The sequence below is a fragment of the Sminthopsis crassicaudata genome, chromosome 2 (genome assembly GCF_048593235.1).
Source record: "Sminthopsis crassicaudata isolate SCR6 chromosome 2, ASM4859323v1, whole genome shotgun sequence".
Taxonomy (NCBI): domain Eukaryota; kingdom Metazoa; phylum Chordata; class Mammalia; order Dasyuromorphia; family Dasyuridae; genus Sminthopsis; species Sminthopsis crassicaudata.
In genome coordinates this window covers 435,986,682-436,000,325 of record NC_133618.1, presented here as the reverse complement: position 1 = coordinate 436,000,325, position 13,644 = coordinate 435,986,682, and the positions used below count along the sequence as shown (strand labels likewise).

Genomic DNA, 13,644 nt, shown 5'->3' with positions numbered 1-13,644 from the left:
AGCTCTTCTCTATGTTGAAGATTTCCACTTCCATCAGAATACATCCTCATACAGTATTGTTCTTGAAGTGTATAATGATCCCCTAGTTCTGCTCATTTCACTCAGCATCAGTTGATGTAAGTCTCTCCAGGCCTCTCTGTATTCCTCCTGCTGGTCATTTCTTACAGAGAAATAATATTCCATAACATTCATTTACCATAATTTACCCAACCATTCTCCAATTGATGGACATCCATTCATTTTCCAATTTCTAGCCGCTACAAAAAGGGCTGCCACAAACATTTTGGCACATACATGTCCCTTTCCCTTCTTTAGTATTTCCTTGGGATATAAGCCCAGTAGTAGCACTGCTGGATCAAAGGGTATGCACAGTTTGATAACTTTTGGGGCATAATTCCAGATTGCTCTCCAGAATGGTTGGATTCTTTCACAACTCCACCAACAATGCATCAGTGTCCCAGTTTTCCCACATCCCCTCCAACATTCATCATTATTTGTTCCTGTCATCTTAGCCAATCTGACAGGTGTGTAATGATACCTCAGAGGTGTCTTAATTTGCATTTCTCTGATCAATAGTGATTTGGAACACTCTTTCATATGAGTGGAAATAGTTTCAATTTCATCATCTGAAAATTGTCTGTTCATATCCTTTGACCATTTATCAATTGGAGAATGGCTTGATTTCTTATAAATTAAAGTCAATTCTCTGTATATTTTGGAGATGAGGCCTTTATCAGAACCTTTAGCTATAAAAATGTTTTCCCAATTTGTTACTTCCCTTCTAATCTTGTTTGTTTTGTTTGTACAGAAGCCTTTTAATTTGATGTAATCAAAATCTTCTATTTTGTGATCAATAATGATCTCTAGTTCTCCCTTGGACACAAACTCCTTCCCTCCTCCACAAGTCTGAGAGGTAAACCATCCCATGTTCCTCCAATGTATTTATGATCTCGTTCTTTATGCCTAAATCATGGACCCATTTTGATCTTTTCTTGGTATATGGTGTTAAGTGTGGGTCCATGCCTAGTTTCTGCCATACTAATTTCCAGTTTTCCCAACAGTTTTTGTCAAATAATGAATTCTTATCCCAGAAGTTGGGGTGTTTGGGTTTGTCAAACACTAGATTGCTATTTTTATTCACTATCTTGCCCTGTGAACCTAACCTAGTCCACTGATCAACTAGTCTATTTCTTAGCCAACACCAAATGGTTTTGGTGACTGCTGCTTTATAATACAGTTCTAGATCAGGTACAGCTAGACCACCTTCATTTAATTTTTTTTTTCATTTCTTCCCTTGAAATTCTCGACCTTTTGTTCTTCCAGATGAATTTTGTTGTTATTTTTTCTAGGTCATTAAAATAGTTTCTTGGGAGTCTGATTGGTATAGCACTAAATAAATAGATTAGTTTGGGGAGTATTGTCATCTTTATTATATTCGCTCGGCCTATCCAAGAGCACTCAATGTCTTTCCAATTATTTAAACCTGACTTTACCACTTGGAATTTTCTTGACAAAAATACTACTGGAGTGATTTGCCATTTCCTCTTCCAGCCTATTTTATAGATGAGGAAACTGAGGCAGACAAGATTAACTGACTTGACCAAGGTTCAGCTATTAAAGTGTCCTAGGCCAAAAATTAGTCTTCCTGACTCCAAGCCTGGCATTCTATCTACTGCACAAACCTTAAAATGATATTAATATGGATGATTATTGTTGTTGTTGTTATTGTTGCCTCACAGCCTACCTTCTAACGCATCTCCCTTGGTGTTTCAGGAAGGCATGCCCCAGACACTGAGTGCCACAAGCATGGTGACTCCCTGTGGCTTCAGCCCCCACCTTCATTCATCTGGGGAGCAAGGAGGACTGATCTTTCAGGATGGAAACCTGAGCTCCGCATCACTCGATGCTCTGATCCAGCACCTCATCCCTACCACAGATTACTATCCGGAAGTGAGTGATCATCTGGGTGGGGAGTGGGATGATGGACACCTGTACACACATACTCACGAATCCCAGCAAGTTTTGAGAAAGTGGGGAAGAGACTTTGCATTTACTATAGCAGAGTTAGAGAACAAGGAGAGTAGTCAGTGCCAAACAGGCTCCTCTCATTTGGCCCATTGTGGGGACTAATTTTTTGTGTGGAACACAAAGGGAGCATTTATGTCCTAAAGCAGTGAACCCTAGGATTATTGTATATTGGACATCTGGATGATAGGATCAAATAGCATATGTTTAGAACTAGAAAGGACCTCAAAGAACATCTAGCTCAACCCCCTCTTTTTATAGATGAAGAAACTGAATTACAAGGAGCTAAAGTGATTTGCTCTTGATCGTGCAGGTAATAAGGCTGGACAGACCCCAAGACAACTTCATTCTTTTTTTTTTATTATATATGCATAGGTAATTTTTCAGCATTGACAATTGCCAAACCTTTTGTTCCAATTTTTCCCCTCCTTCCCCCACCCCCTCCCCCAGATGGCAGGTTGACCAATACATGTTAAATATATTAAAGTATAAATTAAATACAATATATGTATACATGTCCAAACAGTTGTTTTTCTGTACAAAAAGAATCAGACTTTGAAATAGTGTACAATTAGCCTGTGAAGGAAATAAAAAATGCAGGCGGACAAAATTAGAGGGATTGGGAATTCTTTGTAGTGGCTCATAGTCATCTCCTAGAGTTATTTTGCTGGGTATAGCTGGTTCAGTTCATTACTGCTCTATTGGAACTGGTTTGGTTCATCTCATTGTTGAAGAGGGCCACGTCCATCAGAATTGACCATCATATAGTATTGCTGACAACTTCATTCTTATAAATCTTATGCTTCTCCAGAAGTTGTGTGTGCATGTGTGTACATATTTACATATGTATGTTGAAGGGTTGGGATTTAATACCCATGAACTAGCTAATTCAAACAGATCACCAAAAAGATCACACATTCTTTTGCCTAGGAATAACAAAAATAATAATAATAATAACTAATATTTATATAGCACTGCAATTATAAAGTGTGTTATAACTGGACCAGCCTCACAATATATAAATTATCTCATTTCAGCCTCACATTAGCTCCATGAGGCAGGTACTATGTATAATCCCCATCTTGAAGATGAGTAGACAGAGACTCAGAGGAATTGGGTGACTTGCCCAATATCACACAGTTAGTTAATGCCAGAGACGGGAGTTGAAACTGGATTTTTCTGACTCTAAGTTAGGCACCCAACCTACTGCACTAAGCAAAATATTGTTTAGTCATTTTAATTGTATCCAATTCTTCATGAACCCCTTTGGGGTTTTTCTTGAAAGAGATATTAGAAGGGTTTGCCATTTCCCTCTTCAACTCATTTTGTAGATGAGGGAATTGAGGCAAATAGGGTTTAATGACTTGCCGAGGGTCACACACTAGTAAGTGTCTGAAGCTGGATTTGAATTCAGGAAGATGAGTGATCCTGACTCCAGACCAGTGCTCTGTGAACTATGGCACCATCTAGTTTCTCGGTAAATTTCTTGCTTGGAGAAGATAGTAAAGGTCACACTCTGGGGTCTCATGCAAGATTCATCTGAGCTTTGGGTCTCATCTGAGAATTGAAAGTATGGATTAGACGGCTCTCCTGGGCCCATTCCACATCTACAACTAATTAATCTGTACTTATATCAGGCTTCCCACTTGAATGAACATGGAGGAGCAGAGAGGATTAACCATGACAGATAGCATGACAGTGGATAAATTATAGATCTTGGAATCAAGAAGTCCTGGGTTCAAATCTTACCTGGGTCACTTACTTGCTTTGTAATTTTGGATAAATCACTTAACTTCTTTTGTTTTTTTCTTCATCTGTGAAATAAAGAAGTCATATGTGATATTGTCTAACGTCCCTTCCAGCCTGGGTCTATGAGGCTATCATTTTTGTCAGTGGCAACCTGCAGAGGACACAGTAACCTGGGGCAAATTATGAGGCTACACATTTGGGTACTCCTGGAGTTTTTATATCAGCTTTCCTTTACCAGTTTCATCAATGGAAAATAAGTGTATGCAAACTCATTCCAACCCCAGAGGCTATTTGAGGGTGTTCTTAAACCAGTAGCTATAGGATCATCCTCTCCAAGCAGGAGAGAAAGGAAGAGTTGGAGGCAAGAACTCTCAGTTTAAAAAAATCAAAATCAGGCCATTTTAGTACTAAAAAAGAAGTATAAGGAAAATCTACCCAGTTCTGCAGAACAGACTCTAAAGCTACCCTGAATAATTCTTGAGAATTCTCACTTGGAGCAGGCAGGCACACTTGGGCAGTGTTCCACGGGATGCCATAAGACTTAAGAATGAAAGTACTTTTGCATCCCTTGGCTTTTTTGGCGAGGTAATTGGGGTTAAGTGACTTGCCCAGGCTCACACAGCTAGAAAGTGTTAGGTGTCTGAGACCAGGTCTTCCTGACTTCAGGGACAGCACTCTATTCACCGTGCCATCTAGCTGCCCCATCCTTTACCACTTTAGAAAAGAGCAATCACCCTGTTAGGTAGCTCGAACAGATATTGTTTATCTCCATTGTGCAGATGGGGAAACTGAGGGGCTTAAAAAGGAGAAGTATAAATTCAATTAACCAAAAAGCATTTACTTAGCACTTACTATGTGCCAAGCTCTATACTAAGTTCTGGGGATGCAAATAGTATCTGTCCTCAAAAGACCTCACAGTATAATAGAAGAGGGGACAATGTGTAAAAAATGATGTATACAGACCAAATAGTGGGAGGTGATTTCACAGGGGAAGACTCTAGCAGAGAGGGGGAACTAGTTCATGCCTCCTATGTAAGGTGAGGTTTTAGCTAAGAACTTAAAGGAATCTATGGAAACCAAGGACCTGGAAAGGGCCTCAGGTTAGCTACCCACCCTCTTCATTTTAAAGATGTCAAAGCTAGTGCCCAGGCAGATTAAATTACCTGCTTCTGGTTATACAGATAGTCAGTGGCAAAGCCAAGAATTGAATTCAAGTACTCTGGGCTGTTATTCAGTGCTCATTCCACAGTCTCATACTGCCTTAAGGGATTTATCTTGGGTCACATAGTAAGTGGGAGGAGAATCCATTTCATCTGAAGATTGCCAAACTGGTTCTCTCTCCTCTGTACTACATTGTGGGAATCCTGTAGGGGTGGGATGCTTAGCTTTGCAGGGAAGAAAAAGCAAGAAGTGGAGTCCCTTGGCCAACTTTACCATGGTGGGGGGAGAGAGAGTCTAGTCATCCCTTACTCTGGTCCTCTGTTGAGGAAAAGGATCAGAATCAGAAAGAAGGGGAATCGAGAGGAGGGAGAAGTAAAAATGGGAAATAAATCTTCCCGATGTACACGAACTGATATCAAGCAAAACAAGCAGACCCAGGAATACATTGTACACAATAACAGTTAAAATGTACCATGATCAGCTATGAAAAACTTGGTTTTCAATGGTTCAGTGATCCAAAGCAATCCCAATAGAATTTGGACTGAAAATGCCATCTGCATCCAGAAAAGGAACTAAGACTGTATGTAAATCAACACATGCTATGTTCACTTCTTTTTTCTGTTTTTTTTTTTTTTTTTTTAAATCTCTCCCATGGTTTTTCCCTGTTGCTCTGATTTTTCTTTTCTAACATGATTCATAAAGCAATGTGCATTAAAAATAAATAAATTTACAAGAAGAGAAAACAATAAAAGGAATCAGAGCATAAAAAAGGAAACAAATCTTCCCCTTCCCAAGTGAGAGGCCTGTTTGTAACTGTGTCTTTCTACTCCTTCCCAGAAAGCCTACATCTTTACCTTTCTGCTGAGTTCCAGACTCTTCATCGAGCCCCATGAGCTTTTGGCCCGAGTCTGTCACCAATGCATTGAACAGCAGAGACTGGATGAACCTGTGCTGGACAAGGTGAGCTGGTCTGGGGACTAGCCTGGGCCCTAAGCAAACTCAGGAAGCACTTGAAGTTAGTGTGAAAGCCTCTATGAGTTATGTCATCAGGATGCCTCTAATTTATTCCCTCTTGTGAGTAGTATTGATCACAAATTCTCAAAATTGGGCAGTTGGATGGGACTTAGTGGCCCTCTGGTTCATCCCATCAATGGCCCTTCCTTCTGGCTCCAGATGCTTTCATTCCTGAGGAAGGGGCTCTCCCAGCCCGAAAGGAGTATGTTGGCCTCCAGGAGATAAGCTTATGCTCCCTTCCCCTCCTTCCTCTCCAAGCTGGTTTTCATCTAGATAACAGCCTAGGCTCACTCTGCTTGACCCCAAGGGCAGGACTAGGAACAGTTGATGGAAGGGCCAGAGAAATCAGATATCATTTCAATAAAAGGGAGAATTTTCTAACAATTAGAGCTAGACAAAAGTAGAATGGGCTTTGTCAGGGGAGAATGATTACTTATAAACTGGATGGATGGTCACTTGTGGGAATCCTAGAATCCTAGAATTCTTTAGCTTGAAGGGACCCCTTTAGCTACCTTCCAATTCCTACCTTATTAAAAACCTTCTCAGCAACACTCCCAGGATGTTGCTGTCGAGCCGTGCCTTGAAGCTAGACCTCCAGTAATGGGGAGCCCATAGCTTCCCATAACATCCCTTTCCAAATGGGATAGGGCTCGTTTTTACCCCAACACTAAGTCTCTATTTCTCCTTTTTGTAACTGCAACCTTCCGCTTCTCTACTAGGGCCATGCAGAAGCAGTCTAATCACACTTTCACATAACTAGCTGCCACACTCATGAAGAAGCATTATCAGCTCTGCTCTGAGACTTCCTCTCTCCAGCCTAAATGTCCCCAATTCTTTCAGATGATCCTAATATGATATAGAACCGAGGCCCATAACTTCCCGGTTGCGCTTTTCTTAATGCTTAAAGGTTTCTTTTTAAACTGTCACCCCCAAAACTGAACACTGATCTTTAATACAGTGAAAACAAGACAGAGCAGAGGCTATCACATTTTTTACATATAGAAACTCTTTGCTTCACTGCAAACCATATTTTGGCTGCCCACACTATTGCCTTTATTAAGCATGAAGTCCACTAAAACCCTCAGATTTTTCAGACAAACTGCTGCCCCTCTCACCCTCGTAAATGGATTGGACTTAATGACTTCTGAGGTCCTTCTTAATCCCGAGATTCTATAATTTCATAGTTAGTCCTAAGCATTTGACCACAAGAGTATTTGCCCAATATTTTTCTTCTCTTGTCCCTTAATCCTTGATATGTGTGGAAGCTGCAGAAGTCCCAGCTAAGCTCTCCATGCATCTCATTTCCAAGATGCTAAAACACACGCTTCACTACCTGCTGTTGCATCTCCTTCGAAGCCCTAGATTGGTTTTGGAAAGGTCACTTGGGCTCTCCAAGGAGCTAATTAGAGAGTTATTTAGTAGGCGAGATCAGAGCACGCCAGGAGCAGCCCCAGCAGCACGGGGGCGGCAGCAGCGTGACTTGAGCCTGTGCTCAGTTCACTCACGCATTATGGCCGTGCATGTAGAGAAGGGGGCACATTGACCGATGCTGAAATGCCAGCAGCCCGTATTTGAAGTCAGAAGGCCTAAGACTGGCTGTGTGATCTTAGATAAGCCACCTAAACCTCGTAGTATCTCAAGTTCCTCATCCACAGGATGGAGAAGATAGTGATAATGATGATAATGATGATAACAACAATAATAATGGTAATGCTGCTGCTGATGAGAGGCAGTATGGCAGAGCAGAAGGAGACAGCTTCGGAGTCAGGAAGAGCTGGATGGGAGCCTGCCTCTGCCACATGTGATGGGTGACCCATTCAAGCATTAGACTTGTCAGTGCTCTTGGTAATTTTCTACAGAATATTGGCAGAAGGAGTTTCCATACTGGGAGTTCCCTATTGTCAATGAAATCACGTCTGGACTAGGGCACCACCTGCCCAGGCTCAGGGCTCCCTGTGCATGACGTTCCCATTTCCAGATTGCCATTGACTAGTACACAAGGATTTAAGCTTCCAAATACACACGGTATGAATCCTTCCAACTGCCTCCTATGACCGAGTGCTTCCCTTTGACAGGAAGTAAGGCAGAGGAAGAGCAATAGGTCCTTTTACCCACAGCAGCATTGGGACTCTTTGCTAAGAGTCCACTGGGAGCTGTTTGTAAGCAGTATTCACAGCGGCATCTTGTTGCAAAGTCTTTTTCATTGGGGTTTGGGGTTTGAGATGGGGGTTGGGGGAGAAATGGAAGGAGATTGTGAAATAAATAACTATGACCAGTTTCTTTGCATAACAGGGAAGTTTTCATTCCTGTCTGCACCCTCATGTTTATGTTTTAGGCCCGTGTCCGAAAATTTGGTCCCAAGCTCCTGCAGCTATTAGCAGAGTGGACAGAAACATTCCCCTATGACTTTCAGGAGGAGAAGATGGTTGGTCACCTGAAGGACATGATTCGCCGAATTGCCCCCTGTGATGAGGTGAGGGAGTTGGAAGGAATGGGCTGACTTTATGCTCCTTCCTTCTGATTTTTTCATTCCTATCCCTACCTCCACAGATATGATTTACTTCATTCCCATAGTCTGTCCTTTAAAAAACTGTTTCAGCTCAATTTTGTACTATCATATTGCAAGAGGAAAAGCCGGGGATTTGACTTAGGATTTTATTAGTACAAGAAACTTATGCTGGGGAATTAGCCTCTACTAACATATATGATCAGTGTTCTGTAAAATACCATCTTAGAGAGTTACCTATTATTTATCCAGGGCTACCCAGCTAAAACATGTCAGAGACTAACCTTGAACCTAGACCTGTTTATTCCAAGGTCATCTCTGTTTGCTGCAGAAAATTTCTCTCTAACCCCATTTCAAAGATGAAGACATTGAGACTTAGAGAGATGTGACTTCCCTGAGATCTCTCTAAAGGCTATTAGACATTGGAATTAGTACTCAAATCCAGGTTTCTTTCTGATTCTAAATCCAGAACCCTTGCTGCTAGACCACACTTCCTCTGAAGGAGAGATGTTGAACTAAATGCTACAAGAGATTTGAGGTTTAGATAAAACTGCGTTTCCTTGGCTTACAGTCTGGAAAAGAAATAAGATAAAATGTGGTTAGTGCATGGGAGAGATATGGACCAATTTGTGAGGTCCACAAAGCAATTTGTAGCTTCCTCCAAGATTCAAATCAAGGCTGCCTCTTTAAGATGTCTAGTTTGTGACTGTCTTTCTTGGAGGTACAGCACCCACATTTACTCACACAACAAAACTGAAGATGGGAAGGAGGTAGAGTCCTTTACTTTTGCTATGGAGCCAGAGGTTAATTTGAGCCTTACCTGCTCTTCCCTTCCCCAGTCTTCTACATCCTGGGGCTGGTTTTTAGGACTCCTCAGTCCCTCAAATATTCTGTATATATTTTTTATTCATGTAAACAGCTAGGTGGCACAATGGATAGAGCACAAAATCTGAGAAAGAAATGGCAAACCACTCTAGTATCTTTGCCAAGAAAACTTCAAATGGGATCATGGAGAGTCAGTGTATACATGCTTTTCCTCCAGTAGAATGTAAGCTACTTGAGGGGAGAGACTAGTTTTGCCTTTGTCTTTTTATCCACAGTGCCTAGTACATTGTTGTTGCTACTGTTGAGCCATTTTTCAATTGTGTCTGCAGCTCAATTTACAAATAGGGAAACTGAGGCAGACAGGGTTAAGTGACTTGCCCAAGGTCACACAGCTAGGAAGTAGCTGAGGCCAGATTGAACTCAGAAAATAAGTCTTCCTGACTTACCACCTAGCTGCCAGGTTATACTTAATAAATGCTTATTGAGTTGAATTTCCCAGAATAGCAAAAGAATGTGTCCAAAAGGCAAAGTGCATTTGTTCTCTTTGGCATTCAGCTGAGCTTTGGACAAGAGGAAAGGTGTTAGAGGCCTCTTTAGATTTGGAATGCTGGTCTGAGGTCTGGCTCCACAGTGGGAGTTTGTCATTTCCTATGCCCCTCCCAGACATGGGGTCAGGACAAAAAACACAGGGTAGAATAGCTGACAGTAACCTCTGTGGATTAGACCTGCTCAAGGCCTGTGGCTCTTAAATCCACACATTTCTAACTTGGGGACACCTGGGAAGCATAGGGGATTATGATGAATGATGGCTCTCGTCTTATTAGACTTCTCCATGGTTGCGGGAGGGGATGGAGGAAGAGAATTTGGAATTGAAAAAAATACATATTTTATTTTTTTAAATAAATATTTTTAAAAAGAAAAAAAATGAAGATGAAAAAATTTTAAGAATTACCATGTGATATTAACATAATTTCCTCACTGACTTGTTCAAAAAGGCTGGCCTATATTTTACTAAATGAAAAGATCACCCTAACTCTCAACCTTGATACTTTCCATAAAGTACAGATGGAGTGGTGTTATTCTGCTTCTCAAGGGAGCTGGTTACTGGGTCAAAGACAGGGAACTCCATATATGATGGGACAGTTTGAGAGTTATAGGGGGATACGAATGGGATTTAAAGTTGGCTGTGGCTGAACAGAGTCAAAAACAAAACATCCTCCAGTTCCCATTGCTGCTATTGCCATTGTGAATGTTGGGAAGGTACAGAAGAAAATGTCATTAAAGCTTCTATTCCCAGTGGGATGCATTGGGTTGGTTCCATAGGACCACATTGTCAACCACAATTGTGAGATGAAAGAAATCTAGCTGAGCCACCAAACCTGGTTTAGGAAAGAAGCATCTATTTCAGCCAGCTTTTCTTTCCTTTCAGTGTTGGTGTATCCTGGCCAAACTAGCCTATCTTTTCTAATAGACAAATAAGATTATTTTAATAAAGCACATACTACAGTGTCTGTCACACAGTAGGTGCTTAATAAATGTTTGTTCCCATTCCCTAGGATGTAGAAGATTGGGGAACTGAAGGGCAAATAAGGCTCTAATTAACTTTTGGCTGCTTATCAAAAGTAAAGGGCTCTACTCTCCATCTTCAGGTTGGTGTATAAATGAATGTGACTGCTGTACCTTTTATAGCATCTACCTTTTCCCAGCTATTTTGTGATGTCCTAGGTCAGGGACAGGGCACAGAGCATATGTAAAAGAATATTTAAGTGATAATGACATACATATCCACAAAGTCATTCTGAGAGCTTAGATGCATGTCTGACCTTCTATGACTTCTGAGATCAATCCCTTTTCACTGAGGCACATTGCACAGTGGTAGACATCTTCAGGACACAAGAGAGCTTAATACTCTCCACATGAATTTTCCAGGGATAAATAAAAGTTTGGATTTATGATTTAGCTACTTCTTGCCATGTTGTTCCCTTTCATCTTGAAAACATGTTGATGGATGTAGACAGAAGCTTAAAAATCCATACTGGCAGCCATCTCTCTCCCGCCTTCCCTCACTCTCCTTTCCTCCTCTCTCTTTCTCTCTCTACCAATTCTGTCTTCTCAGACTTTATGTCTTTATCATCTTGCCATTACTTTGTATTTTTTCTCTTCTACATCAAACTTTCTTATAGATAGTTCTGCTCAGGTCATACACACACACAAAATATTGCTGGGTCTTCCTTGCTCCAGAGACTGGCACTCATTTTATCCCTACCTTGATTAATACCATGTCACTGGGATCCAGAAATAGACCAGATGTGGAACATGATACATTTTTGTCCTGGTTTGACTGATGCCAGGGTGATTCCTATTGAAGGCCACAGGATCAATGAGCTGGAACATGTGCTCATTTTGTGTCCCATTAAATTTGGATTATAAACATCAAGGATGAACGTGAAACTGTTGGGGACTGGCGGGCAGCTTTTAAAGGGTTTCCTTTTATTGCATCCTCCTCAACTGCCATTTCTAACTAAGAAGAAGCTTCCAAGTAACAAAATTGCGTTTGCTATGGGAAAAAATATGTTCTTCAGAAAAGAGATTTCTATGTAGCTGTCCCTGATTCAGAAGCAGGAGCTGATGAGTCTTAAAACACAGAAAACTACATCATAGCTAACCACTCATAATGGGTGTACTGGCAATAGCTACCTATTAAATAGAAAATAACTAAACCAATCATGGTATATGAATGTAATGGGATATTATTACATTGTAAATATATATATATATATATATATATATGTATACACACACATATATATACATATATATGTGTGTGTATATATATATATAACTATTTTTTAAATATTTTAATTAATTTATTTTTGATATTCTTTTCTCTTTAAATTTTGAGTTCCAAATTATCTCTCTCCTTCCCACTCTTTCCCATACTCATTGAGAAGGTAATTATATTATATCAATTATACATGGGAAATTAAGCAAAGTATATTTCTATATTAGCCATATTTTTAAAAAGCAAAAGAAATAAGGAAAGTGAGAAAATAATACTTCAGTTTATACTGAGTTCACTAGTTCTGTTTTTTTTGCAGTAGATTGCATTATTTCATCATGAGTCCTTTGAAATTGTCTTGGATCATTGTATTGATCAGAGTAGCCAAGTTTTTTGCAATTGGTCATGATTACAACATTGCTGTTACTATGTACAATAATCTCCTGGTTCTTCTCACCTCACTTTGTGTAAGTTCTCATAGTTCTTGCCATGTTTTTCTTGAAACTACCCCCTTATCATTTCTTATAGCACAATTATATGCCACAATTTATTTAGCTATTCCCCAATTGATGAACATCTTCTAGATTTCTAATTATTTGCCATGTAAAAAGAACTGTTATCAACATTTTTGTACATATAGAACTTTCTCCTTTGATCTCTTTGGGGTGCAGATATCATAGTATTGTTGGATCATAGGGTATGCATAGTTTTATAGTTCTTTGAGTCTAATTCCAAATTGTTTTCCAAAATGGTTGGACCAATTCACTACTCTACAAGCAACTCATTAATATATCTATTTTTTACTTCATTCTCTACATAATTTGTCATTTCTGATAGGACTAGGGTGGCATAAAGTTGTTTTACTTCTCAAATCAATAGTGATTTAAAGTATTTTTATATAACTATAAATACCTTTGATTTCTTCTTCTGAAAACTGCGCATTTCTATCCTTTGATTATCAGATCTTATTTTTATAAATTTGACTCAGTTCTATACTCAGTATATATTTGAGAAATAAGGTCTTTATCAAAGAAACTTTCTGTAAAACTTTTTGGTATTATTTCATTTTCTGTGGTACCTTTTAGCAAAATGTACTTTCTATGATTATAATTTTTAGTTAGTTGTATCTTTGCTTTTTCTTTATCTGAGATCATGATTGCTATTCTTGCCTTTTTTACTTCAGTTACAGCAAAATAGATTCTGCTTCAGTCCTTTTTTTCTGTTTCAAGGGTGTTTCTTGTAAGCAACATATTGTTGGATCAAGATTTCTAATTCAGTCTATCTGCTTTCATTTTATGGGTGAACTCAACCCATTCACAGTCACAATTGTGATTATGTATATTTCCCTGCATCTCACTTTCTTCTTTTTCTCCTCTCCTTCCCCACTCCCCTGCCTTAACCTGCCCTTCCTTAAAAATCTATTTTGCTTCTAACCACTGCTTCTCTGACTCTCCCTTTTATCTTCCCTCCTCCTTTGTCTTATCCCTTTCCCTGTCTGTTTTTTTTTTAATTGGCTAAGTTACTTACATTTCTACATATGCTGAGTGTATATATATATATATATATATATATAGTCTTCTGTCTT

The 13,644-nt window shown here is 39.7% G+C and overlaps 1 protein-coding gene across 4 annotated transcripts in view; it reads left to right on the top strand.

Moving 5' to 3' along the window:
* The window catches only part of RASGEF1C (RasGEF domain family member 1C), a 187,719-nt gene that overhangs the window by 106,339 nt on the left and 67,736 nt on the right, over nucleotides 1-13,644 (top strand). For all 4 annotated transcript variants that reach the window (XM_074292327.1, XM_074292324.1, XM_074292328.1 and 1 more), the window contains 3 exons: nucleotides 1,774-1,950; nucleotides 5,773-5,895; nucleotides 8,285-8,422. In XM_074292327.1, coding sequence (XP_074148428.1) covers nucleotides 1,780-1,950; nucleotides 5,773-5,895; nucleotides 8,285-8,422 — 432 coding nt within the window. In that variant the 5' untranslated portion in view covers nucleotides 1,774-1,779. The remainder of the gene's footprint in view (nucleotides 1-1,773; nucleotides 1,951-5,772; nucleotides 5,896-8,284; nucleotides 8,423-13,644) is intronic.